The sequence below is a fragment of the Lotus japonicus genome, chromosome 4 (genome assembly GCF_012489685.1).
Source record: "Lotus japonicus ecotype B-129 chromosome 4, LjGifu_v1.2".
NCBI classification, from domain to species: domain Eukaryota; kingdom Viridiplantae; phylum Streptophyta; class Magnoliopsida; order Fabales; family Fabaceae; genus Lotus; species Lotus japonicus.
In genome coordinates this window covers 78,020,303-78,045,829 of record NC_080044.1, presented here as the reverse complement: position 1 = coordinate 78,045,829, position 25,527 = coordinate 78,020,303, and the positions used below count along the sequence as shown (strand labels likewise).

General features: G+C 36.7%; 5 protein-coding genes across 6 annotated transcripts; 3 read left to right on the top strand and 2 right to left on the bottom strand.

The window, feature by feature from the left end:
- The first annotated feature begins 678 nt into the window (after positions 1-678).
- On the top strand, positions 679-3,490 carry LOC130709869 (zinc finger BED domain-containing protein RICESLEEPER 3-like). Of its 2 annotated transcripts, XM_057559001.1 has the most exons (4): positions 679-806; positions 966-2,456; positions 2,666-2,978; positions 3,089-3,490. In XM_057559001.1, exons 2-4 carry the CDS (start codon positions 996-998, stop codon positions 3,190-3,192), a joined length of 1,878 nt encoding a protein of 625 aa, XP_057414984.1. In that variant the 5' UTR covers positions 679-806; positions 966-995; the 3' UTR covers positions 3,193-3,490. The 2 variants fall into 2 exon arrangements, with proteins under 2 accessions (XP_057414984.1, XP_057414983.1); XM_057559000.1 differs by lacking the exon at positions 679-806 and having other exon boundaries at positions 816-2,456.
- Positions 3,491-3,929: 439 nt separating this feature from the next.
- LOC130715144 (uncharacterized) lies at positions 3,930-5,166 on the top strand. The gene is made up of 2 exons (XM_057565197.1): positions 3,930-4,329; positions 4,629-5,166. The coding sequence occupies exons 1-2, from the start codon at positions 4,061-4,063 to the stop codon at positions 4,816-4,818; spliced, it is 459 nt and encodes a 152-aa protein (XP_057421180.1). The 5' UTR covers positions 3,930-4,060; the 3' UTR covers positions 4,819-5,166.
- A 426-nt stretch (positions 5,167-5,592) lies between these two features.
- On the bottom strand, positions 5,593-10,380 carry LOC130715142 (ABC transporter F family member 5-like). Its single transcript, XM_057565195.1, has 9 exons — positions 9,479-10,380; positions 8,390-8,731; positions 7,861-8,001; positions 7,566-7,745; positions 7,291-7,446; positions 6,891-6,992; positions 6,677-6,805; positions 6,049-6,153; positions 5,593-5,878 (listed from the first exon to the last, which is right to left on the bottom strand). Exons 1-9 carry the CDS (start codon positions 10,301-10,303, stop codon positions 5,783-5,785), a joined length of 2,076 nt encoding a protein of 691 aa, XP_057421178.1. The 5' UTR covers positions 10,304-10,380; the 3' UTR covers positions 5,593-5,782.
- Positions 10,381-14,219: 3,839 nt separating this feature from the next.
- On the top strand, positions 14,220-21,047 carry LOC130715145 (uncharacterized). Its single transcript, XM_057565198.1, has 3 exons — positions 14,220-14,445; positions 15,651-15,890; positions 20,860-21,047. Exons 1-3 carry the CDS (start codon positions 14,428-14,430, stop codon positions 20,905-20,907), a joined length of 306 nt encoding a protein of 101 aa, XP_057421181.1. The 5' UTR covers positions 14,220-14,427; the 3' UTR covers positions 20,908-21,047.
- Positions 21,048-22,443: 1,396 nt separating this feature from the next.
- On the bottom strand, positions 22,444-24,425 carry LOC130715143 (60S ribosomal protein L6-like). Its single transcript, XM_057565196.1, has 4 exons — positions 24,103-24,425; positions 23,908-24,014; positions 23,009-23,190; positions 22,444-22,802 (listed from the first exon to the last, which is right to left on the bottom strand). Exons 1-4 carry the CDS (start codon positions 24,357-24,359, stop codon positions 22,647-22,649), a joined length of 702 nt encoding a protein of 233 aa, XP_057421179.1. The 5' UTR covers positions 24,360-24,425; the 3' UTR covers positions 22,444-22,646.
- Positions 24,426-25,527: the final 1,102 nt, after the last annotated feature.

Here is a 25,527-nt window from a genome sequence, read left to right as displayed (position 1 = left end):
TTTTTGAATGCTAGCACAAGAAACTAGATGAATTATTATCATTGGTTAGAATTTTGAGCATTCATAGTGATTTCCCCCAATAACAAATTTTAATTTGCTTAACTCAAAATTCTTGTGTTCGTGACGTAATAGGTACTATAGAAAATCGATATAACCATTACTTTATCCATATAGAAGAGATGTAACATTTATCATAAACTTTCATATTAAATCAAAGAGTTTAATGGATATGCACTGACAGTGTAAAATAGTTTTACACAGTCATCCAACCAAAGCATGCCACATAGGAGAGATAATTACATTTGACTTTAATTTTAATTAAAAGAATAAGATATTTTCTGATTTGGCGGAATATGTGGTATTAAATTATTGAACGACATTGGAGCAATATTAGTATTTAAACTAATATTAGTATTTTTTTAGATTAAGGTATATACCTTGTCAAAGATTATGTCATTGTTAAAGTTAAATTTTGCTCAATGTCGTTCAATAATTTAATACCACATATTCAAAAATAGTTACATTTTTTTTATATAGATTAAATTAAAAACTTAGTATTTTCTAATCTGGGGAACGAATTATTGGTTGTGTGTAAAGATATTTTCCAAGTCTAATGAAAAACCCTAGAAATTTAATTTACATTGGTCATAAAAATTAAATACTAATATTATTATCCATCCTCGTAAAACCCCCCAAACCGCGCGCGCAAATCTCCCTCCCAAAATTCTCGCCATTTGCAGGAACAAAATGAAATCTCACTCTCACTTTCTCGCTTACTCTCTCTCTCTCTCTCACAATCACCGCAGGTATTTTCATTTTCATTTTTTCTACCATAAATTTGTTAACGAAATATTTGTGTATGTTGCTATTCATAGTCCAATGATCTGTGTATCTCTTGTTAATGTTGTTGCTGAATGCTGATGATTTCTTGATTTGATTCTTACACTGTGATTTCAATGCGCTAGTTCTAGGGTTTTTCATTTGATTTGCTGTGTATGGAGGAAGAGGGTTGGAATAGTGAGAGTGATTCTACTAGTGTTGGAAACAATTGCCAAGTTTTGGAACCACAAATGAAGAGACCTAGAACTCTTCAAGGCCTGAAAAATCACAATGTTGGGGGGGTTGAAAGGAAGATTGATCAGAAGGTTGTTCATGAGTTCATTGCGCAAATGGTCACAGAACATGATCTTCCCTGTGAGTTTGTTGAGTGGAATGGATTTCAAGCACTCACTAAGTACATTTCGTCTGATCAGGCTCAGTGTGTTTCTAATTCTAGAGATTATGTTGCTGCTGATGTGATGAGGGTTTACTTGCTTGAAAAACAGAAGCTCAAAAGGGAATTGGCTAGTGTTCGCGGGAGATTGTGTTTAACCTTTCGACACTGGACTTCTGAGGCTGCTCATGGGTATTTTACTCTAACAGCTCACTATGTAGATGAGGATTGGAAGTTAAATGCAAAGTTGTTGAATTTCGGTCACATGGCACCTCCACATAGTGATTTTGAGCTATCAAGAAAGTTGGATCGTTATCTGTGCGGGTGGGGGATAGAGAGGAAGATTTTCTCTATTACTGTGGATAATGCTTCTGCTTCTGCTTCTGCTTCATCCAATGATGAATTGCAGAACTCTAAAGAAAGACCTTGCTATTGGGATGGTGTGCTGAGTGATGGAGAGTTCTTCCATTTTAAGTGTGGTGCTCATATCTTGGATTTGATTGCTCAAGAGAGTTTGAAGGTTGTGAGTGATTTCACACACAAAATAAGGAAGAGTGTGAAGTATGTGAGTGTGTCATTCACGAGGTTGAAACAATTTTATCAATATGTTGAAGAAGTTGGTGGTATTGATACTAAGGATGGCTTGCATTTGGATGTATCGGGTAAATGGAATTCCACTTATCGGATGCTTGAGAGTGCAATCAAATTTCGCCGTGCCTTTGAATGCTTGCGTTCTGATATGAAGTATAAGCACTGTCCAACAAATGAAGAATGGGAAAGAGGAGAGAAGATCTGCAAATTCTTGAAGGCTTTTTATGAACTTTCTAGTAGGAGTTATGGATCTACATGTCGTACAATCAACCTTTATTTATATAGAATTTTGTGGATAATAGAGCTTTCATTGAGAAAGATGAAGTTGAGGGAAGATCGTGTGATAAAAGATATGGCTGGAAAGATGCTGGACGAGTTTGAAAAGTATTTGAGTGAGTATAGCATGATTCTTGCATTTGCTTTTGCTCTTGATCCTAGTCGGAAGCTTAAATATTTGGAGGATGCATACTACAGATTATATGGTGATATTAATGTGGCTAAAGATAAGGTGAACAATGTGAGGAAAGCTTTATCTGCTCTTTTTAAGGAATATGCCAACAAAGGTGCATCAACTTCAAGTAATTTGGATTCACGTGTTACTATAAGGAAAAGCGGTTCGACTATGAGCGATCCGCTAATGGATTCTTGGATAGTAAGTTTATGTCCTTTGTTTCTTTTTTATTGTTCTCTTGTTGAGGCTATGTTTGTATACTCATTGGCACTCGTTTCGAGATAAAAAGTGAACATAAGACTTCTTATGGATTGAAATGAAAGTTCATTCACATTGAGCTCAATTGGATCTAAAGTCTAAACACACACCTAATATTTATCTTATTTTTGTCTTTGATTGAAATGTCTTAGGAACATTGTGAAAGGGAGATACAAAAAAAATACGATGCTGGAATGACTCAACTTGATCTGTATTTTGAAGAGATACCATCAGATTATGGTTATAAGACTGCCTTAGACTATTGGAAAAACCGCAGTCATCAATATGTTGATGTTGCACTGATGGCCAGAGATGTATTGAGCTTCCCAATATTCGCAGTGGCATCTGAATCCGCTTTTAGTATTGGTAGTTCTATTTTGAACAAGTATAGAAGTTGTATGCTTTCGGAAAATCTGCAAGCTCTCATATGCTCCCATAATTGGTTATATGGATTCTCACATACTGGTAAGTTTTGTTATAAATGTTGTAATTTTTTTAATTCGTTTCCCATTACAAATATTCATTGATTATTATCATTATTAAACTTGGTTATATTATGTTGTGTCTATATACAGATCAATTTGGAGATATGATGGAGGGGACAAAGAGAATTGAGATAAATCTATCTAAGCTAGATTCAAATGTTATTGTTAAGTATGAGAGCGAGGATGAAGATTGATATGTTTGAACTTTCAAGGGTATGTTTTGACATATGACATGTAGTTGGTGTTTATAATCTTTACATGCGTTGGTATTTTTGTCCAACTTGGATTCCACAAGTTCTGAGGTATAATGTTTTGGATTTTTTGTCCTCCCAAAGGCTAGATATGGGTGAAGATGGGAGGTTAAGGACAAAATGTAATGCATGTTACCAATGGTAATCAAATGATCAATAGCAAAACGAATTTCCCATGTTGTCACAAAGCAGAGATGTGATTGAGTTGAACAAAAAGAAGCTACAGAATTCCCAATTTGTTGGTCTGAATGTTTGTTCAAATGAAATGAGTTGTTTCTCTTATATTCGATTCCAGGATACTAAATAACTACTCACTCGCAACAACAACAAAAAAAAGGCTTTCAATTCCTTATCCTTATTGAGTTCAGTTTAAAGAAGTTTTTTTTTTTTTTGACAGCTCAGTTTAAAGAAGTTGTACATTTATAGTGTAAAACTCTTATATAATGAATGTGATGTGTATATATAGGGTCATTGTAAATTGTTTGCCAGGTCAGAAAGAAAAAAGTGAATTTAATTAAAGTAACAAATCATACAATCATTTAAGTAACAAATCTAGTATGAACATCTTGAGAAATGTAATTTACTCGAAATTTAATGAAAATAATTCGTTTAATATATTATTCTATCTTTATGTTTTCGGGTAAATGATTAGTACAATTAAAATGTTTGAAATATTCAAGGACCACGTCATGCAAGATGCGAGCCCCACGTAGGTAGTACGTGTTCCAAGCCAAGAACAGAATCTGCAAACCAGTAACTACCAAAACCAGCCATATACCTTTGCCACTCATCTTCTGAAACCTCGAAGAATATGTCACTTATAACCATGGATAGATTCAGAAGAACCACCCTTTTCTTTCTTCTTTTCTGCATTCTGATCATTCTCCAATTCCAGCTTGCAACACTTGATGAAGGTGGCCAGAATGTTGCTCAAGATCAAGATCATCCAGAAAAACCACTTCTTTCTAAGGTGCTGTTGGACACCATTTCTCTTCTCAGAAAGTCCCACAAAAGTTCCTGGGAGAAAATCAAAACTGTCATACATGATCTGCAGATGCAGTTTTCCCCACCAAATTTAGAGTAAGTTAAAAGGCTCTTAATTAGTAACCCATTTGATCTGGTTTTTATTATATCTATCTTTGATATTTCAATATGAATACAAATCCACGAGGTGTGGCGTGACGGTTGCTCACCTCGACCCTTAACCATGAGGTTAGAGTTCGACCCTCGCCTATAAGAATGAAACACATTTTGTGGTCAGCAGTTTTCTGCTTCGAGGTGATTAGTCATGGGCTGCCAGCAGTGATTACCCTCGGCTCAACAAAAAAAAAAAAAAATGAATAGCAATGTTGGTAATGCTGTGTTTTATTTTCCCTCAGTTTCAGGGGTGGGGGAGAGACAGAACATGATGTTAAAGAAGCAGTTGGGAAGAGCTTTGACAGAAGCAAGGAAACAGTTGAGGAAACTGCTAAATCAGCAGCAAATGTTGTTGGAGAAGCAATTCATAAGACAACAGAAAAGGTGAAAGAGGGTACTGACTCAGAGAAAGAGTCTAAAGCAGAACTTTGATAAAAAACCTTGCCTTTTCTTTTTGGGGATCAAAATTGTAATGATGTTGATGGAGGAGATAGCTATCTCTGTATGAAACAATTTATTTATGTTAACATTAAATTAGCCAACTTCATTTACATTATTTTTCATTTTGTGTTTGATTGAAATTAGTTCATTGGCGCCAGTGTGGTACTTCCATGATCATACCACAAACATTTTAAGGAAGTGTAGACCAGTTGTAAACCATAGAGGACGACCTCAACTAGCGAGTGCTTTAGTGCGCGTTTGGAAAACCTACTAAAAGGTTATCGCACTGAGAGTAGTGATTTAAAGAGAAGCTATTGTGAATCCAAAAATGTTATGAACTACGAATTATGACAAGGAAGCTACTGAATCAGATTAGCTAAGAACGCTACAGACTGGGGCAAAAGCTTCCTTTTCATCGCTCGTAGTTCATATGTCAAAAAGCACAAGGTATATTGGATGTTTCCAAATAGTAACATATTATGTAAAGAAACTCCATGATGCTCTCCTGATTCACCAACAACAACAACAAAGCCTTAGCCCACTAAGTGAACTCGACTACATGGATCATCTGATGGCTGTCGTTAGATCCATATTAAAGATATCAGTCAGTTTTACGGTGGCTGCTAAAAGCCTAATATAACCTTCCTCATTTTACCACGCATAGGGCCAACTATGAAAACATGCTCTCCTAGTTCACGGAGTCAAATTTTTTTTTTTACCATGGTTTCTTCCTAGAAACCAAATCATAGTTGTGACTTAGTAACCTTTTGCAGAAAGCCAGAAATCATAATTGCTATAATTAAGCTGCTACATCCAGTCAAGTGATCCATATGCTATCTACAAATACTGAGTAGCTAGCTCACTCAATATGCTACCTCACCTTCAACCCATCTACCTTTATACATTGTAAATTAGTGTAATGATGAAGCTCCTATGATGTTGAGGAATATATTACTCAATTCCATCTCTTTGCATTTTTCAAAGATTTAGACTTTTGGTTTGCTGCCTGAAAAGCCTGCATCTTCTGTTTCTTCCTTGCTTCTTTCTCAGCCTGTTATCAGAAATCAATTATGATTAACAAACTATCATGGAAGTTCTCCAAAAGTATAGAGTGAAATCACTAAATCATTAACCTATCAATTCTGTCCGGGGGTTCAACCGGTCGGATCGGCTGATCCCGTTTTCAAAACAATGGGTGTAACGTAACTAACAAGGGCTTACCTTGGACATTTTAGATTTGGCTTTCACTTTTGGAGCTTTGGCCTCTAGCTCAGCCTCACGTTCAAGCTCTCTATTCCTAGCATCAAGATTCTTCTCTAAGTAATACTGCAATTTTAGAGAATCTAAGGGTTAGAAACCTGTAATAACCAAGCAACAATTAACAATGCTGCATTCATTATGTGCACAATTAGATAACATATAATGAGACAAGAAACCAAAATATTACAGTTCATATATTTGTCCAAAAAGACATTCAATTCAATTTACTAAACTATGCCCTCAAAACTATTTAACCTTGTCTTTGTCCATATCATAATTTTGAAATTAGATGAGAGGAATGAGAGGGGAAAAGCAAACAAGAACCTCACTAAAGAGAATTGAAGATGCAGCACATAGATATATATGTTGTATGAACATCAAAATAATGTCAATAAATCATATTAAGTTTCATCTCAAAAGCCTAAAATAAACAACTAAGAAAGCTTTGCTCCAATGGTCAATTAAGACTAATTGCATCTTGAAAAAGTTCATTTACCTCATTTCAACTAATTCCATTTTTTTTCTAAATGAGAACTAACACCCCAAATGCCAAGATAAAGAACAGAGGCAGGGGGTTAATTTCACTTACATTGTAATCACCTGCGTAATTCTGTAAAGCACCATCTTTGACTTCTATAACTCTATTAACTATCTGCTTTATAAAGTATCGATCATGAGACACTGTGATAACAGTGCCCTGGTACTCGGTTATCGCCTCCTGGTAGAGGAATTAGAAATCATTAGGGTGATAGAGTGATAGTGAGATTTACATAAGAGAAGAACAGATAAAATTTTAGGCAAACCTCAAGCATTTCTTTAGAAGGGATATCCAAGTGATTGGTTGGTTCATCTAGCACAAGTAGAGTTGATGGTTTTACCATAAATTTACAAAATGCCAGGCGTGCCTAGTAAAACAAAAGAAACAAGAAACACAGTATCATCATGTTGGAGAGTGAGAAATGGCAGGGCATTGAAATGAAACTATTGAAGCTATCATTACATTGCAAAGATGTTAGCATTCAACAAAAATATGACCTGCCTTGATTTATATCTCAGGAGAACTTTCTATTCAATGGTAGAATTATTGAAATCCAATGTTCATAAAAAAAAATGTAATGGGTTTAACTAGTAAGTGTTACAGGTCTTACAAAGGCTAATTGAATGTCATGTAAAAAATAAAAACAATACAAATTGTCAATTTACCTTCTCACCACCACTCAATAGTGAAACTTTCCTGTCAAGCATATCAGATTTGAAATTACAACGCCCAAGAAGTCCTTTAATATCATCAATCCTCCAATCCTCTGCAGCTTCTTCTACTGTCTGAAGCACTGTCTTGTTCAGATCAAGTGCCTCTGCCTGTAAAATGAAAGAAATAAAATTATATATGTAAAAGGTTTGACATGAAGAACTGGAATCAAGAGCACCACCATCAGTTTCATACTTCCATTAATAATTAGCATTCAATGGTTACAAACCTGATTTTGCTCAAAATAGTTAGGTAATACATTATGCTCCCCAAGCATAACTTCACCCCCAACCGGCTTTTGTAAACTCATTATTAATTTCAGTAAAGTACTCTTGCCACATCCATTGGGACCAATAATGGCAATTTTTTCTCCTCTTTCAATTGCCAGATTTGCCTTTTCGAAAAGCACCTGCCACATTACAACAATCACATCAGCTGGTGTCAATAAAAATGAGTACATATATATAGACATAACATAAACAATTTGATACTCACTGTTCAACAATAAGAGCATGCTTACTTACCGTATCCTCAAAGCCATATTCTAAGTTCTTTATTGTTACAACAGATCTCCCACTTCTTCCACGCTCAGGGAACCTGATTTTCATTTGTTTCCGTTGAAACGGCTTCTCCACTAGTTCTTCCTCCTGAAGTTTCTCTAGCTTCTGTTCTCATACAGATAACAGATAGAAGGAAACTGGTTTAGGAAAATGACATGAGGAGCAAGAAAACAGTATAGTTTAAAACTTTAAATTTTAGAGTCACGGTGAGGATTTATGCAGCTAATCTGAATGATAAACACAAGCATCAGAGCTACGAAGCTAGAAAGTATGGATACGGCATGGGTGATGGGACATGTACAATATGAGATGGACTCAAGGAGTGTATAAGACAAATTCAAAAACATAAATGATAATAATTAAAATGATTTAACAGAGTCAGGACATGGCAGATGCAGTATTTTCCTGTTAGGAAGTCATGTTAAGAGACTACTAGTTTAAGCTATTTAATTGACCTGTCAGCTTTGGGACCTATTCATCTGATCACAAATACCTTCTCAGCAGATGAAGCACGGCCAGAATTCGCTCCAGCACCTAGCCTATTTATTAAGCCCTTTGTATGTTCAATTTCTTTCTGTTGCTTCTCCCATGCAGCAAACTGTGCTTCAATCCATGCCGCCTTTGAAACCACATACTGAGAATAGTTTCCCTCAAATGTCCTGGATACACCCATGTCAGTTTCCACAATTTTTGTGCACAGCTGATCAAGAAAAGCCCTGTCATGGGAAATGATAACCATTGGAACATCCTGCTTGCTAAGATAATCTTCAAGCCACTCAATGGTGTCTAGATCAAGGTGATTCGTAGGCTCATCCAACAGTAACAAATCTGGGTCCTGAAAATGAAATCAAATCACCATTCATTTCATGAACACTCAAACACTCCAAAACCAGCATCGGCCAAAGTTTTACCAGTATGTACATCTTGTAGTATCAAATGTTATAAATAAAAAATAATCAAACAAGCAAGCTTCATAAAGTAAAGAGGAGAGAAAAATAATACAGGGGCTAAGAGAGCATGGAAAGTCAGTTACCACATATCAGCTAGCAAATACCTACTATTACCAAAGTCTTCTTCCACTAAGTGGGGATGGGCTATATGAATCAAACAACAATGTGATACCTATTATGACATGGATTACCAAGACTAGCAATATGCTATTTTTTAAAATAAATAACTAAATTCACACTCTACTAAAATTGCCACAAAGCATTGCATGTACAGCCAAAAAGGCATGTCTCATCAATGAAGCAGAAGTTTATAAAATGACATTTTTCTTCCACTAAGCCAAAAATAGAGTGGGCAAACACACATGTATGCTTTCGCTACATCATCCTAAAAACAAACTATTATTGCAATTAAGCAAGTTTGGATCAACTTCTCTTTCTTCAGAATCACTTCTGAAATCCAAAAACTACTCACATAAGCTTCTCCCCATAATTGATTTTGGTTCCATAATCAATTGTAGAAGATTTTTCATACATAAATGCACTCACTCAAACAACAAAACAAGCTACACTTCATGATGTAACAATTGCTGATATCATATCATATGCTAAAATTACTATGAAATGCATTATACCTGGAGCAAAATCTTGCCAAGAGACATCCTCATCTGCCACCCGCCGCTAAAAGAAGCCACCAACCTCTCAGAATCCTCAGGAGCAAAACCAAGCTCCGGCATCAACTTATCAACCTTAGCATCCACCTCATCCAAGTCCACCGCCTGAGCCTTTCCCTGAAGCAAATCCAACTCATCCAAAAGCCTCCCCATCAACTCCAAATCATCCACAGCACCCTCCAGCGCCTTCTGCACCCTCTCCATCCTCCCAGATATCTCCATCTCCTCCTTGAAAGCGCTCAGAAACTCCTCCCTCACCGTCCTGCTCGGCGCCACCTCAAACTCCTGGCTCAGAAACGCAACCTTCATGTTCGGGTTCGCCTTAATCACGTTTCCCGAATCCGGGTCTTCCTGACCCGCGATTATCCTCATCTGGGTCGTTTTCCCGGCGCCGTTGACACCGACCAAACCCACTTTCTCACCCTTCTTCACTTCCCAGCTCACATTCTTCAACACGGTGACACCCTTGTAGCTTTTGCTGATGCTTTCTAGCTTCACGCCGGAGGAGACTGTCGAAGCGCCGGCGCGAGTGTGGGATTGGTTTTTCCCGCGTTTTCTGTTGGGTTCGACGGAGGTGTCGGAGAAGAGGGACTCGATGTCGTCGTTTTGTTGGGTCGTGGTTGTCGTTTCGGCGGTGACGGCGGATAAACGACATGCGGCGTCGAAATTGGGTGGGTTTTTGGGGGTGAAGAAGCGGTTGGTGTGAGTGAGGGGGCGATTGGTGAGTGGGTGAAGAGAAGGTTTGGGTGTGGCGGTGAGGTGGTGGAGCTTGGCGGCGAGGTCCATTGCTGTGTTGAGCTGAGCAGTGTTGGAAGTGAAGAAGCAGAAGAAAGAGTGTGTCTCAAGAAATGGAACACTACCAACAGTTTTTTTTTACAGCACAAGAGAAATGGTGACAGCTACTTCTATTGGGCCCAAGATTTCCTATTTGGTTTTCTGAGGTCTAGGACTGTCAAAATAAGCCCATATTAACAACAAAAAAACATTTATAAGTTCGAGAAAGTTCTCTGATGGGGCTTACTCACCCTCCTCGAATATGGCTGCGTGTGGTGGAGTGGTTCGTGATTATTTTGGAGCGTTTGTAGTGGCTTTCTCCAGGAGGTTGGGCTTCGTGTTCGGCTATGCGTGTGGAACTTTGGGGAATTTTATGTGGGATTGATTTGCTTCGACAGCGTGGCGTCTAGAAGATCTTTGTCGAGCCAGACTCGGCTTGATGTGTGCAGTTTTTAGCTCGGGGGTGTGAAGCTTCACATTCATGTGCCCCTCTGGTTAACCAAATTCGGAGTGTCGTGCGGTGTTTCTCTTAGATGGGTTGGGGTCATGTGTTCCGTGAGGCTAATGTAGATGCTTGCTAAACATGGTTTGAGTGGGAGCTTAGAGTTGACAGTCTTCGAGACTTTGCACGTTTTTGCTCGGTTGCTTTCACCTTGGATGTGACCTCTACGGTATTCTTTAGGGGCCTCTAGCTTTGTTGTTGGGCTGTGAAGTCCACCCCTCATCAGAAAAAAAATGTAGAAATTTTAATTAATGTTTTTTTTTTTGTTACAAGAGGAAAATTAACAGAAGAGATAAACTAGCTAATTGCATCTAAGTATAGTGATGCAGCAACAAAGGAGGGTGGATCCTTCCACACGTGAAAAGGAGTTCCAGTTCTACTTGCTTCCCGAGCGAGAGCATTCGCCGTATTATTCTTATCCCTTGTAATGCTCTCCATGGCCACATCCTCAAAGGTAGACATTAGCTGACGTACTCGCCGGATATCATCGAAGTCCCAAAAATTTGTTATATCAGTACCTGTGAGCAGCATGTTCACAAGACTAGCGCAGTCAAACAAGCATTTCACCTTCGTGGAACCATTCTCCCTTACCTGCTTAAGCCCGAGTTCAAGCGCCAAGAGCTCAGCTAAACAAGCACTCCCATGGTTGAAGCTTTGAGAGACCCCAAGTGCCCATCTGCCGTGTCCATTCCACACCACAGCGGCACACCCCATCCTTCTTGTATGCGGATTTCATCTTCCATCGACGGAGATACAGATTGCTACCGGCGTGGTGCTCGTAAGCGTGTGGTCGACGGCTATGGAGTGTTGCAGCGGTTGCTTCCAAGCCTCGCGCCACAACAACTCATCCCTAAGAACAAGACGCAGAACCTGGTTCAAGTTGGGAGCTTGTGGCTCAAAAACTCTCGAATTGCGCCAACGCCACATCCACCACAGAACCACCACGCCAAGGGTGTTGTTACGGTGGGATAACAAGTCTGCAAACCATGAGGTAAATTCTATTTGCACAACAAGAGGGGGAGGACTGTTCGAAATCTGCTCCATAGAGATTGTGAGTCCGGACACCAGCGAAATAAGTGATCTAAGTCCTCATGATCTGCGTCGCATCGAGGGCAAGCCGCACTAATCGCAAGGTGTGAACGAAAACGCTTTTAAAAAACAAACAATAAAAGATTATAGAGATTAGAAAAAGTATGCATAGTTGAGTGACGGTACACAATTTCAAAAAGTTAGCTAAATTTTTATTTGATTAAAAATAGGCAATAAAAAAATCAATCATTAACATTCGTGGGATGATACCAATGTGAATAATTAAGCTTTTAAGATCAAGTCATGCCCTTAAAAAAAAGATCAAGTCATGCTGATCAAACTTTAGAAATATTTGAGTTAGAAGGTTGAGAGATTCTCTTTTTTATTTTTCTTTTCTAAATTTGTCATTGTCTTGGTGTGACTTTTCTGTTTATATTGTATCTTTCAAGCATGAGAACTAGTCCTGAATCAACCACTTCCGGCAATCAAATCTCACAATCATAATCAAATTCATTGAATAATGATCTTATATTAATTATGCATTAGACTTTTGGAACCTACACTTTTATATATTGAAACTTTTTTTTTAAACTATATTGAAACTTCATTCTTTTGTGCACTGTTTCTCTGTCAGCAACATGAAATATTTCTATACAGTTAATGAGGTTTCTTGGCGCTGTGGCCAACGGTAACAACATATACAACCCATAAAGTTGTAAAACAAAACAGAAAGAATATTTTGAGCTGGGATACCAGCTAAGAAACCGAAAGCATGTATCATACCACTGCTCAAAAACTGTAGAAATAATTTCTGGGAAAATTCAATTTTAAAATCTGAAATTACTTCACTAGGACAGATCAAACACCAGAAGTTCCATCTCAAATCATATTTGAAAATACTAAAATCAATTCCAATTATCACACAAGTGATTCTGACCCAGCAAATCAGCAATATTTAATTAAGAGTGTGACAGATATGATGAAGGACAGGGGTAAGGAGGGTATCCAAGTAAAGCCAAGTCAGTAAGCACGCCAAGTCCGACACAGCACACTGCTCAATTGCACCCAAAAGAACCAATGCATGAAGAAAAGACAGTGAAGCCAACAACATTGTAAAGGACCAATCGAAGAAGAAAAGATAGTGAGCATTGAAGGGTTACCTTAGCTACATTTTATTTCATGCAAGTCCGTGTCCGTGTCCGTGAGCTGCACTTTGGTAAATCAGCTAACAAAAATATTTGACCAAAAATAATAAAAGCCATAATGCATCTTTCTGTCCAAAAAAAAATAATGCATCTTTGAATCAGTATTTGTCACTATTAATTTTAGTAAAAAATAATTATTAATTATAATAAAAATGAGTAAAAATTAAAGTATTTCTTTACAAACTGTTTGAGTGGTCGCCTACATCACATTTTGCGGACTATATGATTGTCTTCTACAATGTTTGTCTGACAACATATGACTCATCATACCTCTTGACAATCACTTTCAGTGAAGGTCAGGGCTAGAAGACTACTGTTTCGGTGGCAGTACACGACAACATTGAAGCGACCCCTAATTCACCTTCAACGATTACCTAAGGCACGGTCAGCACTCAATGTTTGTGGTCTATATGTCATTCACTGACCACACTGCTATATCTTTATAAAATCTGAAGTTGCTAGTGTCATAGTTGATGCTCGTAGACAACTAGTCACCACTGAGCACAACTCCTTACAAGTAACGTACACCTAATCTTCACCGAAGGCAAAACTCCCAAGGTTAATGACTCTTTGTCAAGAAAAAATCACGACGCGATAACAACACACAACCTCTGCGCATTGTTAGATCAACGACGTTGTGTACTTTCTATTAAGCGATCAAAGGCCATCGATCATCATTGTAGCTCGTAATCTGAACTAACATCAACATAACATAGGACTCTACGCACACTTTCATATCGCTTGTACCCTACATATCATTCACACGCTAACTTGAGCGGCAAATTATTCTTACAAGTATTTTACCGGAGCATCACCACAACGACGAAGCAGAATCAAAGCACGAAGTGCCACCCTTGGACCATCGTTCCACTCCCTACCAACAAAATCAGCCGCTTGCATGATTGGCTAGAATTGTCTAATCAAATACATTTATTAATAATTATTTTAGTTATGAAATTCAGTTGTGAAATATCATAATTGATTATATTCAATATATACATAACTTTCTCTAGCTTCAATACGCATAATTGATTCTCATCATGAAATCAATTCTAAGAATTCATACAGCCATCTAAAAATGAGTCTGTCCCATTCTAAGGTTAGCCATTATGCAACCAAACACATCCTTAATTATGATAAGAAAAATAAAATAAAATTGGGCCACCCAAATATAAGATGTTGGGGCATTGTATTGTATGTGTAGTAAGTCTCATAACAGCTTTATAGCACTGCACAAAAACGGGACCTGCCCTCTTTTTCTTTCTCTTCCTTCACACTCGCGCTCGCTATTTCTCTGCCCTGCTTGTTCGTTATAAATACACCACACCACACGCGACTGCTTCAGAGTCCTCACGCTCACGCATATTCCTCATCTCAAGATCTCAAAATCATCATCTCTCATGGACCATCGCAAAGAGGTTAGTACTCTCCATCTCTCTCCTTCTCATACGACTGTGCTGTGTTGTTACTTGTTTGTTTGGTTTACAAAGGAAAAAAAGTTATCAATCGGTTTAACAAAAGTGCATGGTTCTCTTAATTTGCTACTTGTTCATTCATCACAACACAGACAGTGAAGATTTCTTGCTTTCAATTTTGAATTCGATGTTTTATATATTGTCACAGGTTGTGAAATTAGTACTGTTAGCTATGGATTTGTTAATTCGATACTTAACCTAAATTACAAACACTTTAATCGTGTTAGCTATATATTGATTAGCTTCATTAATCGTGTTAGCTATAATCCATTTTTGGTTTCGTTTTCTGAATTTTGTTATTATTATTGGCTATCTTTGTATTAGACCGATTCGTCTGTTAAAATAAAAGTAAACACACCAATCATTTTATTTTGTTTTCGAAATTGACTAACATCGCCTGCAGTTAATTACTTTTTCATATATACAATAACCGGCCAATAATTTTCATACGTTTTTTTTTAAATTAAAGATTCTCTCGTCGTGTTTGAACAGTATACTGACTTGATTGCTTTGAATTTGAAAATTGATGATAAACAGTGCTGTAGTGGTACAAGTAATTATGAAGTCCTTTCTCTATCAAAGAAATAGTCAAATTCCTCACAAGGATTCCTTCTTTCCTGCATTTCATTTTGTTTGTTATGCACAAAGTATTTTGGAAAATCTTATTTTATAACATAAACGCTTATATAAGATGTTTATTGAAGTGTTTGAGAGAATGTATGTAAATAATTTATAAATTACTGTGCAAGTTATAAATTTATTTTTGTAAGTGCTGTAAAAAAAGATTTATTTTTGTAAGCTATTTAAATTAACTTATGAATACATGCCTATGCTTATAAATAACCTACTTTCCGCTTATTGAAGAATAAATATGTACTCTTCAAAGTAGCAAAAAAAAAAAATATGTACTCTTCAAATGCAAACTAAATAACACTTATTGAAACTTATTTATTATTTTTCTGCTCCAATAAATCCATATTCAAATATAACTGAGCATAAAAATCAGATTGTGAAATATTTATTTCATAGCTGGAAATGAAGCTCCTTCTTATCTAAATGTTTTATTTACATTTTTTCTTTTGTTTATAGTACATTATGATTATGATTATGCTATCAGCTGACTTAGCTGTGAATCTTTGTCAACATAGAAAACTGCTCCTTGGCTGTCAGTGCCACAGTTTGGAGACTGGGATCAGAAGGGCCAAGTCCCGGATTACTCACTTGATTTCTCAAAAATCCGTGAGACTAGGAAGCAGAACAAGACCAACATTTCCAGGGCAAGTCTTGGTAATGAAGAAGAGTTCATGAGTACAAACTCCAACAGCATAAACACTGGCCACAGCAGTGAGCCTGACCAACCCCGCTACCATCAAACCACCTCTCCAACTGTAAGATTCTTAGCCACTTTTATTATTCTGTTTTGTTACTATTGTACTTTATCCACATATTAATTAGCACCAGGATGATGTTATGTGAAAAGAAAAAAAGATTCCAGAATATTTTATAATGATAGATGCAGGGAAGTTGCATGAAATTGTTATTTTTTTCAGTCAGTGGGGGAAGTAATTTTTAAAATAAAGACGGATCATCAATTTCTCTCGTGTCAAACATTAGAAAAAAATTGATAGGAAAATTGGCCCCTTTTGAGATTTACCTGAAGAGATTAGTAGATAGTAACCACCTAAAATTAGAAAAAAATTGTAGATTAGTGTGTTGAAATATCTTGATGTAAATTGTCAAACAACACTAGCTCCCTGTCTTTCTCCACCTAGAAAAGGCTGTGATTAATTGACACTGAGGGGTTCTTGCCCAATTTTCGTTCTTCTAAAGAAATACCTTGTCATTTTCTCATTTCTCTCTTCTTCTTTCCTTTCTTTTCAAAGTTCAATCATATTGATTTCTAGTATTAGGACTTAGGATGAATCTAGCTTACAATCTTCAACAGGATGAATTAAATAAACCCTGTTAAGAATAAATGGATTATAGAATGTGTTTGCTTCTTCCAGTTAAAAGCTCTACTAATCTGGGTTTGGATCCTCTCATGTGTAAAAAAACTTGAGAGTGTCAAGTTTCATCATCTCACCATTAATTTTATTTTATTTTATTTTTCATTTATTATCTACACAAAAGTTAATGGTGAGATGGTAAAACTTGACACTCTCAAGTTTTTTTACACTTGAGAGGATCCCGGCTCCTACTAATCTACACATTTACCTCTTTTCACGTTTTCAACATTGGAAAGCCAAATTTGGCTTTCCAAAACCAGAAAACCGAACTTTACTTGTTCCTTAAACACACTTAGACATAGATATACACAATACTTGTCCTACTATATCACTAGAAAACTACTAAAATCTATGAGACTAGGACAAAAAACTAAAGAAAATCGAATGAATTTCGGGATATGTCAAAGAAGTAAGGCACATGAATATGTGGTCTCGACTTTTCTAGCAGATGTAGAATAGTGAAGAATGTAGTAGTGGAGACTTTCCGCTGAAGAGAAAGTGGGCATGCCAAACTATAAACAATAAGGGGAATGTTTGTGGTCCCAGATTAACTGGTTTGATAAAGATGTAAGGTGAATGATGTAAGTTGTCGTTTAACATGTAGACACCGAGGCAACACGCAATTCCAGTCGCTGCACATGCAATGGATGTTTGGGGGCAGTGACATTCTTTTCATACGTTGAGGTTATTGATATAAAATATATGGTCATCATCTGGTATATGTTGTTGGGGAGATTTCCCTTTATGTGGCTATGAAAAGCTAGTATAAAGAAACCAATAAAAATATCTATGGTGGTAGTTTTAAATAGAGAAACCAATATAAAATGTTATTGGTGGAAGTTTTAAATAGAGTTATAGAGTTAGACCATGTACAATGGCATGTTTAATGCCATGTTGAAACATGTTGAAAGTTGTTGAACCCATGCAATGGTTGGTTGGATTTAGTTGAAAGAGGAGAGAGAGGGAGAAAATGTTGAAGATTTTCAACAAAAAAAAGGAGCCTGCGGTGTGCCACGTGGCGCAAGGCCAGTGGCCACCGCAGGCGCGTGGCCTGCACGCCCAGACAAGGCGCGTGACGCGCCTTGTCTGCAGGGGAGAGAGAGAAAAATTTTCAGGCCCTGCCACGTGGCTGCTTCTGGTTGGTCCGTCCGGATTTCGTTTTTCCTTATCTTTTGAACTCAATTATTTCATAAAAAAAAATATTTTCTGAAAAAAAAAATTATACCAAAATTCATGATTTTTTTTTCTCTATAAATAGAGACTTGGTTCGTTTGATTTGGACACAGAAAAAAAAACCAAGTTTTTTCACTCTCTTATTATCTCTCTCACCATCTTATTTATCTATCTATTAGCATTTGTATTGAAATGGATCCCAACAATCCCCATTTCAACACCCAGAATTCTTCAAACAACCCATTTTACAACCAAAACCACAACAACTATGAAGATCCAAATCAAATTTCTTACCAACATCCTCAAAATCCCACCAATTATCAAGTCCCACATCAATTGTTCAACCAACGTCCTCAAAATCCAAACTATTATCAAGTCCCCCATCAATTCTCAAGTGGTGACAGCTATGTAATGTTTGCTTTAATGTATGGGTAACTGTGTTTGAATATGTGCCACTCAATTCGAATCTTGTCCTTTTCCGATAATTAACTCTGGTTGATAACTTATTTCAAATCCACCAGTGGTGTCAAGTCTGTAGTGTTTGCTTTAATAATTTGCCCGTGGTGTTAGGTCAGTAGTGTTTGGCTTTTATGATTCTCGGGTAACTGTGTTTGAATATGTGCCACTCAATTCGAATCTTGTCCTTTTCCGATAATTAACTCTGGTTGATAACTTATTTCAAATCCGGCACTCAACCACCATTCAATGTACCTACTTATATGGACTCATAGCTCCATTGATGTATCAATATCCCAAATCTCTTCCAATCTACTTCAAATTTCACAAAAAATGGATCCATCTGAGTGTCCTTTTGATCTTGCAGCATACATTCAAAATAGTCAAATTGAAGAAGCTTATGTACTCAACCGATTTAGAGAGCGTCGAAGAAAAATTCGAGAAGATGCTGCACCTCGTAGTAGAAAATATCTCGGTAGAGATCATACAGCGGCAAACCAGATGCTAATTGGCGACTACTTTGCCAATGAGCCTACATATGACGATGCAATGTTTCGTCGTCGGTACCGGATGCAAAAGCATCTTTTCCTTCGAATCGTTGATGACCTTTCAAGTAGTGATAACTACTTCACCCAACGCGTTGATGCAGCCAATAAACAAGGTATATCACCCTTAGCAAAATGTACCACAGCAATGCGAATGTTAGCATATGGTGTGGCAGCAGATGCGGTCGATGAGTACATCAAAATTGGAGGTACTACAGCATTGGAGTGTTTACGTAGATTCTGTAAAGGAATCATACGATTGTATGAGCAACAGTACCTGAGAGCACCAACCCAAGAAGACCTGCAAAGGATATTACATGCTAATGACATGCGGGGGTTCCCAGGCATGATCGGGAGTATTGACTGCATGCACTGGGAGTGGAAAAATTGTCCTAAAGCATGGGAAGGTCAATTTACTAGAGGGGATAAGGGAACCACAACAGTTATTCTTGAAGCAGTTGCAACTTATGACCTATGGATCTGGCATGCCTTTTTTGGATGTCCTGGAACGTTGAACGACATAAACGTTCTAGATCGGTCACCAGTGTTTGATGACGTGGAACAGGGAAAGACTCCAGCTGTGAATTTCGTTGTGAATCAACGTCCCTATAATATGGCATACTATCTAGCCGATGGTATCTATCCTTCTTATCCAACTTTCATCAAAACGATTAGACTTCCTCAAAGTGAACCCGATAAGTTATTTGCAAAAGTTCAGGAGGGATGTCGGAAGGACATCGAACGTGCATTTGGAGTTCTTCAAGCTCGTTTTCAAATCATCCGTGAACCAGCTCGCTTGTGGGACATAGATGACTTGAGTATCATTATGAGGTCATGCATCATATTACATAATATGATTGTCGAGGATGAACGAGATACATATGCTCAACGTTGGACCGATTTTGAGCAATCTGGGGAAGGTGGATCTAGTACACAGCAACCATACTCGACCGAGGTTTTACCCGCTTTTGCAAATCATGTGCGTGCTAGATCCGAGTTGCGTGATTCAAATGTTCATCATGAACTGCAAGCAGATCTAGTGAAGCACATCTGGGCAAAGTTTGGAATGTCTCAGGATTGAAGATGATTTGTATCGTACTATTTACGTTATTTGTGTGTTGTGTGCTTAGTTTTTCCTTGTCTTGCATTTTAAGATATTGTGTGCTTAGTTTGTTGTCTTGCATTTTATTTTAAGAAAATAAAATAAATTCTTGTATGCTTAGTTTGTTGTCTTGCGTTTTAAGTTAAGAAAAAAAAAATTATAGTCTATATTTTAAAAAAAAAGTCTATATTTAAAAAAAATAAAATCGTTAAGTGTTTATTGTTTTAATTTAATTTAAATCGATAATTGTAATTTTATGTAATTATAAAAACAAAAATATAAAACTAAATAAAAATGTGAAATAAAAAAGTGGTGGGGTAGGGTGAGTGGTGAGTGGTGGGGTAGGGTGTTGAGAGTTAAACAAAACCATTGGAGTGGGTAATTGTTGAAAGTTTGTTGAATTGGAGAGAGAAGATGATGTGGAGTGTTGGGAAGAGAAAAAGTGGGGTAGAAAAGGGTTAAACAAAACATTTTTTGTTTAACCATTGTGGATGGTCTTATAGAGGTTTACTGCATATGCGATCTGTTTTCTAGATCTGCAAAAGATTGGTCTTAGATCCATTTGTGGTTTCATAACCATTGTTTATAGTATGTTTAGAAATATACCGTGAAGAACCATGATGACCTAGCTTTCGTGGTTGTTCACCGTAATTTAAGTTTCACTGTGGTTTTGCCATGAACACACATAGTATGTGTGTATTAGCTTTTTTATTGGAATCAATTTAAAATAGAAAAAATTACTCGTATGTGTATATTTGGTTGGACATGGTTCCAAAGACAACTGCGATTTCATGTACCTCAGTCCTCAAGGTGTGATTAGAGAGGTTAAAATTTGACACGTTAAATTTAACGTGGATCGAAAAAATAAAATTTTGTCATGTTGAATTCAACGTTAATAGTTTAGTGTAAATCCACATTGAGTTCAATGAAATTCAAACACAAATAGAAGTTTCTTCCCCAAATTAATAATGGTTTTAGAGGATTTCTAAACCTGCATCGAATTATCTAGTGTGCACTTATGGCACTGCATCTTCCACATCATTTTAATTTACTTATTTATTTATTTTCTTAACAGGTTAGGAAGAGCTTCCTCAGCTACTTCAACTGTTGTGTGAAAGCTTAATGCTTATGGGGATGTACAGCCTTTCTATTATTTTCTGAAGATTTTGGATAGTGACAGTTTTGCATCTGCTCTGACTGCTCATTTGGTTTTAATTACTGAGCCTCTTGATTTAATAATTAAACCTTTCATTTTCAGCTTTACCAGTGGATACTGTCTGTTACTTGTTATGGTAGCTTGAAATTTGGTTAATCTCATTAGAGGTAAAGATGGTCACCATATAAAGGGCTCTCATCTTAAATGAACCTGTACTCCCGCTCTAAAATCTGATGAATAAACAAACTCATGCCCTTGACCTTAAAAGTTTTCGCTTTAGTTTTTGTCCTCAACAAATTTTTCATTCTGGAACTGAACCATGAAAATATCTTATCCAACTAAACCATCAGTTTAATCAGTTTTTAAAAAAAAAAAAAAAAACTAAACTATCAGTCTGTGGTGCATTAAACTTCTGTCTTTGAAAAACCGATTATTAGAAGTACTTCGATTCCTGAGTCTGCTTTGGGCCATTAAACGAGCACGTTTGGGCCAAACTAAGCTCACCTCAAACGTAAGATTTTAGAGGAGTGGATCGGTAGACTTTGAGGTGAAAGGAAATACAACTAAAAGAGAATTTTGTTTTAGTCTTGGAGGGTTTTCGTAAAGGACTTCACATTTCTCTTCATCACCCTATAAAACTCAACTCACAAATACACTAGTGGGCACTAACTAAATACTTGATTACCTTTCATGGTGGTTCTACTTCAAGGAGATTAATGAGTTGAATCTAAGGTTGTGAGGCTAAAACTGGTGTGATGTATCTAATGATAGCAGATAGTAATGTGCGATAAAAAAAATAGAGAAAAAATTGCTAATACCTTGATTAAATTGTGAGGCGAAAAGTCTACACTTTTTCAAACATACGTACTAATTTTTTGTTTATTCATCTTTAATTAAATGCAAAATTTTACTGATGGTCAGCTAACATTTCCATGAATTGTGTTGCCCTTTACAATATCATGAATCCAGAAAGTGATTAGTGATGACAATCATGTTAGTCCTTAAATTGAGGTTTGATACAATTGCTCATTCCAGTCAATTGGGAAAGAGGCATTGGGTTCTCAATGTCAAGAACAACAACTTAGGAAAAGCGTGTCTTTTGAATCTATGGATGTTGTGCTAGAAAGCTTGTTCGAGGGAGGATGATAATACTTCAACTAATCCCCACTGAGTTGGAGACAAACCCAACAACAAAGAACAAATGTCAACCAAAAAACTTTTACCCAAAACTTCATACTCTGTTCCAATTTTTCATTAGAGAAGTTAAATCCAATATTTGATGACCTGCTTAGAATACTCATGTTTCATCTGCTTTCTGATATTACTATCACCCTACATATTTTATGACCAGGATTAACTCTGCAGTCTGCACTCTCACCAGATATACGCTATATACAAATAAACATGCATGCACAAACTGCGAAAAAGAACCTCTCCATAGAGAACCTCTCCATCATCTATCTTCTTCCAATTTTCTTCATTTGGCATGCTAAGAAGAAAACATCACAACATATCTAAAATTCATAAAAACCAATAGAACGTTCACAAGAGTAAAATTGCAGGAAAGCACATCCTGATGCAATCCTTTGCCTATCAAAACTTCGCTCTTCATTTGTCAGTTCCCAAGAAAACTATGAGTGCAACTATTAGGACTGAGTTCAGTAAAAAACAAAATACGAAAAACAAGTGTAGCAACCTTCTTTCCTCTAGAAGAGTAGCTCATGTGGCTTCATGCCAGACTTAAGAGAAAACCTAGCACCGAGATAAGCCTTCAACTCTGGAACACCCTCAATGGCTGTTATCAATGAAGAGTCCACAGTTTTCTGGTCATCTTTCTTCTCCTGAGGCAATGCATTTTTCTCCTGCATAAGAAAAAAAGACAGAGATCAACCCACAGAAGCAATTGAGAAGGAAAGCATCAACATATTGAGAACACTGATAAGTTTACAGCGTAAAATTGTTACAAACTTGACCATTAATTTTCAATCAATGGTTATAACTCCTTACTTTATCATGCAAAATGAATCACTCACTTCAGAAAAAATAAATCTAAAATTGACAATCGCACCTCTTTCTCTGCCTCAAAGAACTCTCCTTCTCCCTTCTTCTTCTTCTTCTGGGCTTCCTTTGAAAAGTACTTGTCATCAAATTTATCCACGTTAACAGCAGATACATCTACTTTGGTTGATGTGCCAATCACATAGGACTGATTCACTCTTCTCAAAGGAACTCCATTGATCTTGTAAGGACCTTAAATGACAAGTATGAAACATAAGTCAAACCAGAAACATGAATAGAGTAAGGAACATCTCAAAAAGCAAGAGTAGAGTAACATGCTATTTCATTGTAATACCAGTAGGTACCAAGAATATAAAGTTAAGCACCCTCCAGAACAAACACCGGCATAACCACCACTCCACTAGCATTGGATTAAATCAACTCATATAACATACACATAGACATACAAAATGGAAACTAGAAAAGAGGAGAGAAAAAATGGAAATGGCAGGTCACATAGTTCATGTTTTTTCAACTGTAGGTGACATAGCTCCTGCGAAGCTAGCTACATTACTTATAAAGGAGAGAAAAGCTCTCCCTCAAATATTTCAATGTCTATATCAGTGACAAGCCTTTCTGAAGATTTTAATCAGTTTCTCTTTAACTCAAATTGATTATCGCACAATATTGCAGTTGAAATAACATCAAGCCAATTATTATCTCTCAATCCACACCAATGCAATTCAATATCAATCTATTTTCATTCATTTTCTCTCGTGTCCCTTTTCTTCCCACTCATTTTCTTCTTACAGAAAAAACATGGTGTGAATATCAGGAAAAAATTAATAAACCTATTACATGATCATAATTCATATTAAACAAAGCATCTGGAAAAATATTGAACGAAACAGAATGGCATGTCTTCAGAGCAATAAGAGGTAACATGTTAAATGACAGGACAGAACTCACCAGTTACCAGAAGCAACCCAGAAGGAAGCTGCTTCAAAAACACAACCCTCTTTCCCTTAAACCTCCCAGCAAGAAGAATCAGAACTGTCCCAGGAGTAATGCTAGCCCTGAACACAACCAACACAACTTCAAATCAAAACAAACCTAAATAATTCACATCACAGTAATATTCAAATAGAGAAAATAAAGAAGGACCTGAGCTTAGTGGGTCTAGGCTTATGCTTGTTAAGAAGGGGCTTCTTAACATCATCAGCAGGGTAAAATTTGGGGGCCTTCACAGCAGGAGCTTCAGGTTTGGGTTTGGGATCGTGGTGAGGGAAAGCGCCGCCGTTTTTGGCCTTGAGAGCCCAGATACCCCTCTTGTGGTACATCTGCGACTTCGAGTACTTTCCGATTCCCCTTATCAAATCGGGGTTTCTGGTAACCCTCTTGGTTCTCTGCTTCGCCGCCATTGCTGCTTCTGCTTCGAGCAAACCCTAATTTCTCTTGTCTCTGAAAATGAAATAGCAGAAGAGGTGAACCTTCGTGTAATAAAATCTATATATAATGGGCCTTGACCCGACTAAATGGACTCATGGACTTCATCTGTTTATTTGTCCAAGCCCACTCCAATTTGTCACTAGGTTTTTTCACTAAAATTGAGGATTTGATTTCAATAGGAAAATAAACAAAAATAACGTACACCCACTCAATAGAGTTGATAGAGGAATAAAGAGGAAGAAAAAAATTAAAAAAAATGTAAAATTAGTGACCTCATTCGTAGCGTAAGTGTCAGCTGAAAATGACGTAAATTCAATTTAACTTAAAGGTATTAAAAGCGGATAATGGAGATGAAGATGACAACACTACATAGAGTTGTGAAATAAGATAAAAACAACTTTCATTCAGTCGACCGAGTTGACAATGAAACAACAAAAAGTACAGAAAATGCAAGAAACTTACATATTTTCAATATAGTACATTGGAAGAATGGAAACAATATCGGCAAAAATTGAAAGAAGAAAAAATTGGAACAAAAACAATTAAATGTAAAAGGAGAACAAATATTTCATTGTATTAGATTAAAAGAAAAGACAATCATTTAGTTGATTTTGTTGATAATAAAACAATGGAAATGAAAAAAGCAAGAGACTTACATTACTAGAATATTAAACTGTCAAAGTAAGGGAAGCAACATCACAAAATTGTGCACGAAAAAAATGAAACAGAGTTAGAGAAATGATAACGGAGATGACTTTAACCGTTTAATATTACAATTTGAAGTGAAGAAAAAATATTTTTAAAATGAAATAGATGTTAATAAAAGGTCATGATAATGTTAATAATCCAGAGCATATAACAAAACAAACATCAATGACAAAAGTACAATAGAATGGGTAACTTTTACTCATTGAATTAATGATAACAACATGCATATTATGAAGAAACATTGAGTCTTACCGCAGTGGAAGATGAGGAACGAGAATAATGAATGGGAAAAAGAAGATCGGTTGAAAAGAACGTAATTTGAGAACGGAATGTGAAGAAGAAATGATGGTGAAATAAAAACAAATAAATCAAATAGGAGAAAAAGTCGGAAAAAAAGGGCTCTCACCGGATAGACAATGATGATGGAGAAGA

Excerpts from the sequence above, each read along its gene's own strand:
- LOC130709869 (XM_057559001.1), top strand. The coding sequence starts at position 996 with ATGGAGGAAGAGGGTTGGAATAGTGAGAGTGATTCTACTAGTGTTGGA. Across the intron at positions 2,457-2,665 it reads CGCTAATGGATTCTTGGATA|GAACATTGTGAAAGGGAGAT; the intron begins GTAAGTTTATGT and ends GAAATGTCTTAG. Across the intron at positions 2,979-3,088 it reads ATATGGATTCTCACATACTG|ATCAATTTGGAGATATGATG; the intron begins GTAAGTTTTGTT and ends GTCTATATACAG.
- LOC130715144 (XM_057565197.1), top strand. The coding sequence starts at position 4,061 with ATGTCACTTATAACCATGGATAGATTCAGAAGAACCACCCTTTTCTTT. Across the intron at positions 4,330-4,628 it reads TTTTCCCCACCAAATTTAGA|TTTCAGGGGTGGGGGAGAGA; the intron begins GTAAGTTAAAAG and ends ATTTTCCCTCAG.
- LOC130715142 (XM_057565195.1), bottom strand. The coding sequence starts at position 10,303 with ATGGACCTCGCCGCCAAGCTCCACCACCTCACCGCCACACCCAAACCT. Across the intron at positions 7,746-7,860 it reads AATATGGCTTTGAGGATACG|GTGCTTTTCGAAAAGGCAAA; the intron begins GTAAGTAAGCAT and ends GTAATGTGGCAG. Across the intron at positions 5,879-6,048 it reads CCAAATCTAAAATGTCCAAG|GCTGAGAAAGAAGCAAGGAA; the intron begins GTAAGCCCTTGT and ends TTCTGATAACAG.
- LOC130715145 (XM_057565198.1), top strand. Across the intron at positions 15,891-20,859 it reads ATCAAACCACCTCTCCAACT|GTTAGGAAGAGCTTCCTCAG; the intron begins GTAAGATTCTTA and ends TTTTCTTAACAG.
- LOC130715143 (XM_057565196.1), bottom strand. The coding sequence starts at position 24,359 with ATGGCGGCGAAGCAGAGAACCAAGAGGGTTACCAGAAACCCCGATTTG. Across the intron at positions 24,015-24,102 it reads CCTAGACCCACTAAGCTCAG|GGCTAGCATTACTCCTGGGA; the intron begins GTCCTTCTTTAT and ends GGTTGTGTTCAG. Across the intron at positions 22,803-23,008 it reads TCTTTGAGGCAGAGAAAGAG|GAGAAAAATGCATTGCCTCA; the intron begins GTGCGATTGTCA and ends TTTCTTATGCAG.